Below are 4,129 nucleotides of genomic sequence, written 5' to 3' on the forward strand. Positions count from 1 at the left end.
TAACGGGGCCCACCCATGACCACACCCACCCGCATTAGCTTTGCCCCAGCCACACCCAATCCCATCCCCCACCCCCACCATTGACTCCATGACCACACCCACACCCATTAGCCCCGCCCCCTGCCCTTTAGCCCTGCCCACTTGCGCGGGCTGTCCAATGAGAGGTCGATGATGGCTCCGAATGGCGCGAAGGCGCTGCGCAGCAGCTCGGGGCTCAGCTCGGCTCCGTGCACGTACAGCGTGTTGCCCTTCCGCGGGGAGGGGCGCTCAGGGAACGAGTCAGAACCTGGGGGCACCGTGGGGGCACGTTAGGGACATCCCCACATGGACACCCCCAATAGAACCCCCATTCCCAATAGGACACCGATAACACAACGCTCAAACAGGAGCCCGTCCTCAATGGTAACCCCCTCTAACCCCCCAGTGGGACACCCATAATACAACACCCCCATAACTCTGCCCCCAGTGGGACACCCCCCAACATCAGGGCAGAACACCCCAAAAGAACCCCCAGAACCACCACAGGCACTCCCTAGAAATCAACAAGAACCCCTTAACCCCCCTAGGATTTAACCCCTCCTCCACCCCCCCTGGATTTAAGGACTCCCCCCTACGTCTGAATGCAGCCTCGCGCTCTCGCCTCCCCCGCTCCTCAGGCTCCGGCTCCTGCTCCCAGTCCAAGCGGCTGTCGCGCTCTCCCCTCTCAGGGGGGTCCCCACGTCCCCCACCAGCTTCAGGGTCCCGCAGGTGCTTGCTGGTGCAGACGAAACTGGGGTTAAAAAATGGGGGGAGCAAAATAAACAAAGAGAGAGGGCTCAAATATAGGGGGAGAAGAAAATAAAGGGATAGGAACCACAAATAATGAGGTGGGGGCAATAAAGAATGGGAGGGGGTGGCACTCACCTCTCATAGAGTGATTTTCTCTGGGGTCGCCGTGACTGCAGGGGTGTGGGAGGTTACAATGGGATCCCCATGTTGGGGATCCTGCCCCCCCTCCACCTCCTTTAATAACTGTGCCTCCCTGCCCCCCGCAGTACCTCAGGGGTGTCATCATCAGCTGAAACGCTGCGCTGGAAAGGCTGGAAGGTGGGGGCTGGGCCCTTCTCAGGATCCTGGGAGGAGTATAAAGAATAAAGAGGTAAAGGAAGAGGGGTAACTGGGGGAATTTTGAGCGGGTTTGAGAAAAATGGAGAGGTTGGGTAGGATTAGGGGCAAGCTCAGGGGTTGTTAGGCTATTTGGGGGTGGGATCTGGCTGGAAATAAAGGAATGTAAGACAAAATGGAGGTGATATGAGGTGGCTTGGGAGGATTTGGATAGTTTTTGAGTGTTTTGTGGCATTTTAGGGCCTTTCTGCTGTATTTGTGGGCGTTCTGGGGGCTATTTTTCTGGAATTCTTAGTGAGATCTGGGATTTTTTATGGAATTTGTGGCATTTTGGAGGAGTTTTTGTGGAACCGTGATGTTTTAGGGATGTTTCTGTAAGATTTGGGGTGAGCTCCGTGGGTCTGTGTGGGGCTCTGGGGCACTTCGGCTCTAGGGGGGCTTTTTGGAGGGGTTCACCTTCACACCCCTCACCTTCAGCTTCCCCTCCAAGTGTGCGGGACCGTTTGAAGCCTGAGTTCTTGGTCTCAGCCTTGATGGCACTGATGGCTCCGGATTTCACCAGCAGCTTGGCCTGCTCCGTGGCCGTGGCAGTGTCCACAGGGGGTTGGTCCGACATGGCTGCAATGTGTGTGTGTTTAGGGGGGGTGAGGGGGGATACAACCTCACCCCTCCCCAAATAAAAACAACCCCCAACCCCCCAACACCCTCAAAATACCATTAACCCACATTAACCCCACATTAACCACACTTCCCTCCACCGCATCCCCCCCCCTGCATCCCTATGGCCTTGCTAGGCCCCAAGCTTCCCCCCTCCCCTTTGGGCCCCCCCACCCCGACTCACAGCGCTTGATGCCCCCCTGACTGCTGGGCCCGGTGTTACTCTGCTGCTTCTTTAGTGCCAGCAGCGCCTTTTTCTGCGGGGAAACGGCATTCAGGTCAATGGGGGGGGGGGGGGGATAGGGTTAGGGTAGGGTTAGGGTAGGGTTAGGGTAGGGTTAGGGTAGGGTTAGGATGGGGTTAGGGTTAGGGTTCCGCTTCCGGGATCAGCGTCCGGCGGAGCTGCGGGATGGAGCTGGAGCGGATCGGTGGGGATGGGGGCTATAATGAAGGGGGGGGGGCGCTGGAGGGGGGTCTGTAATGGGGAAGGGAGGGTTGTAATGGGGAGGGGGCGGGTCTGTGGGCCCTGTGGGGGTTGTGAGGACCTGTGGGGCCTGTGGAGCCTGTGGAGGGGCCTCTGTGGGGCCTGGAGGGGCTGCACTGTTCTATGGGGCTCTGATTCTCCTCTGTGTTATTTTGCTCTTTCTCCCCCCATAGCGCTGCCCCCCCCCGGCCCGCTGCACCTCCCCCTGGCGCTGTTGGAGTTGGGCTGTGCCGGTCGCTATGAACTCCTGCCGGGTCCCGCCCCGCCCCGCAGCACGGTGAGATCCTGCCGACCCCCCCGACCCCATCTGAGCCCCATAAAGGACGTTGTGGGTCCGCCTCCCCAGGGACCCCCGTAACCCCTCAGAGCCTGTGACCACCTCAGACTTCACCCAATTGACCCCCCCCCCCCCCCCCCCAGATCCTACTAACCGTTCCCAAGGGACCCTCCTGATCCCTCTTCCAGACCATTGCTGCCTGGAAGAAGGGAGTGGACTCCAAAGTGTGAGCCCAGAGTGTCTGCAGAAGACTGAGGGATTTTTCTTCATGAAAGCAATACTTTAGAAGTGCGTTCATGTCAGAAATGTGGACAAATGCTTCTGTTGTCTGAACCGTCTCTTGGCCCTCAGCACAATGATGCGCTGCCTTTCCAACCCTTCACAGCACTGCTAGGTGCCAAGTGCTGTGCTTTAAGTCTGTTGTACGATGAGTGGCAGCAGAGACTTTCCAAGTGAGATACTTCATGCTGTGGATAAACAACAACAAATACAGCTGGGTAAATGTGTTCATCTTCCTCTAGCATGTAAGTGTTGCGGTAGCTGGTATCAGGGTACCATCCCGTTCTCTGCCATCCACGATGTTGTGGGAAGCTGTGGAGGAACTGCTCAAATGTATTCTCTCTAAGAGAGGGGAGCAGGTATCTCCTAAATGCATATCCGAGCTGGTAAAATGGGCTCATATGAATGGACACCTTCAGGAGGTGGCACTGATGTTCACTGTAGCCAAATGGCGAGAAATAGTCGACCATATGTGGGACTTTGTTATCTCCAAAATAAGGAATACAAAATAAATACATTGAAGAATGTCAAGGGTCAATAAGTAATAATGCCCCTAGTGATACTCCAGCACATTTGTCCTCTAAAACTGGTTCTATCTGACATGCAACTTCATAACAAGTTCAATTATCAATTATTAGCTCAAAGGCATGGTTATGAGCATCCTAAAAGCATTTGTTGCACAAATTTTAAAAATCAATATATCAGAGTATATGAAAGTTGAAGACTTTTCCTAACTAGTGACATGTGAACACAATGGGACCCTCATGGATTTATTTCCAGGTTGCAGAAACTTAGGTTGCAGAGCAAACGTGTTTGTTCTTTTTAGTAGGTTTAACAGTAATGTTGTTATGCTGTGTTTGACTTGTCTCTTTTTTCACTTCTAGAGTATTGTCAATCGAGGCCTTGATTGAGTTATAATGGTTATGTTATTAATATAAGTAGTGTTGTTATTCTATAGGCAGTAGCTTGCTAATTAATAAAAAAGGGGGGGTCGCCGCGCTCCGACCCCGCAGAGCTCCACTCCATGCGGTACTTTGAAACAGGGATGACGGATCCCGGCCCCGGACTGACCTGGTTCTTTGAAGTGGTGTACGTGGATGGCGAAATCTTCGTGCACTACAACCTGGTTATGCTGAGAGACGGAAACATTACCTGGAGGAAACCTGTGTGCAGTGGCTGCGGAGACATGTAGAGAACGGGAAGGCAGAGCTGGGGAGGACAGGTGAGGGGGGGCCTGCGGTGTGAGACTGCAGGTGGGGCGGGGGCTCAGCGTGGGGAGCTCAGCCCGGCCCTCACTGCCGCCCACCTTCAGAGCAACCTGAGGTGGT

General features: G+C 54.7%; 2 protein-coding genes and 1 long non-coding RNA gene across 3 annotated transcripts in view; 2 read left to right on the forward strand and 1 right to left on the reverse strand.

Annotated features, from left to right (window-relative positions):
- NELFE (negative elongation factor complex member E) overlaps positions 1-2,066 on the reverse strand; it is a gene marked incomplete at its 5' end in the record, with an annotated part of 9,314 nt that extends 7,248 nt beyond the window's left edge. The window contains 7 exon segments of the mRNA XM_015884839.2: positions 113-286; positions 615-769; positions 904-938; positions 1,038-1,112; positions 1,576-1,593; positions 1,595-1,722; positions 1,946-2,066. Of these exon segments, the coding sequence (XP_015740325.2) occupies positions 113-286; positions 615-769; positions 904-938; positions 1,038-1,112; positions 1,576-1,593; positions 1,595-1,722; positions 1,946-2,066 (706 nt within the window).
- A 13-nt stretch (positions 2,067-2,079) lies between these two features.
- The window catches only part of SKIV2L (Ski2 like RNA helicase), a 12,003-nt gene continuing 9,953 nt past the window's right edge, over positions 2,080-4,129 (forward strand). The window contains exons 1-2 of the mRNA XM_015884838.2: positions 2,080-2,189; positions 2,419-2,522. Of these exons, the coding sequence (XP_015740324.1) occupies positions 2,171-2,189; positions 2,419-2,522 (123 nt within the window). The 5' untranslated portion in view covers positions 2,080-2,170. The remainder of the gene's footprint in view (positions 2,190-2,418; positions 2,523-4,129) is intronic.
- Positions 2,529-3,947, forward strand: LOC107324645. The gene is made up of 2 exons (XR_001559528.1): positions 2,529-2,810; positions 3,845-3,947. It is a non-coding gene; the product is annotated as an uncharacterized LOC107324645 (long non-coding RNA).

This window comes from Coturnix japonica, chromosome 26, assembly GCF_001577835.2.
Source record: "Coturnix japonica isolate 7356 chromosome 26, Coturnix japonica 2.1, whole genome shotgun sequence".
NCBI lineage: Eukaryota > Metazoa > Chordata > Aves > Galliformes > Phasianidae > Coturnix > Coturnix japonica.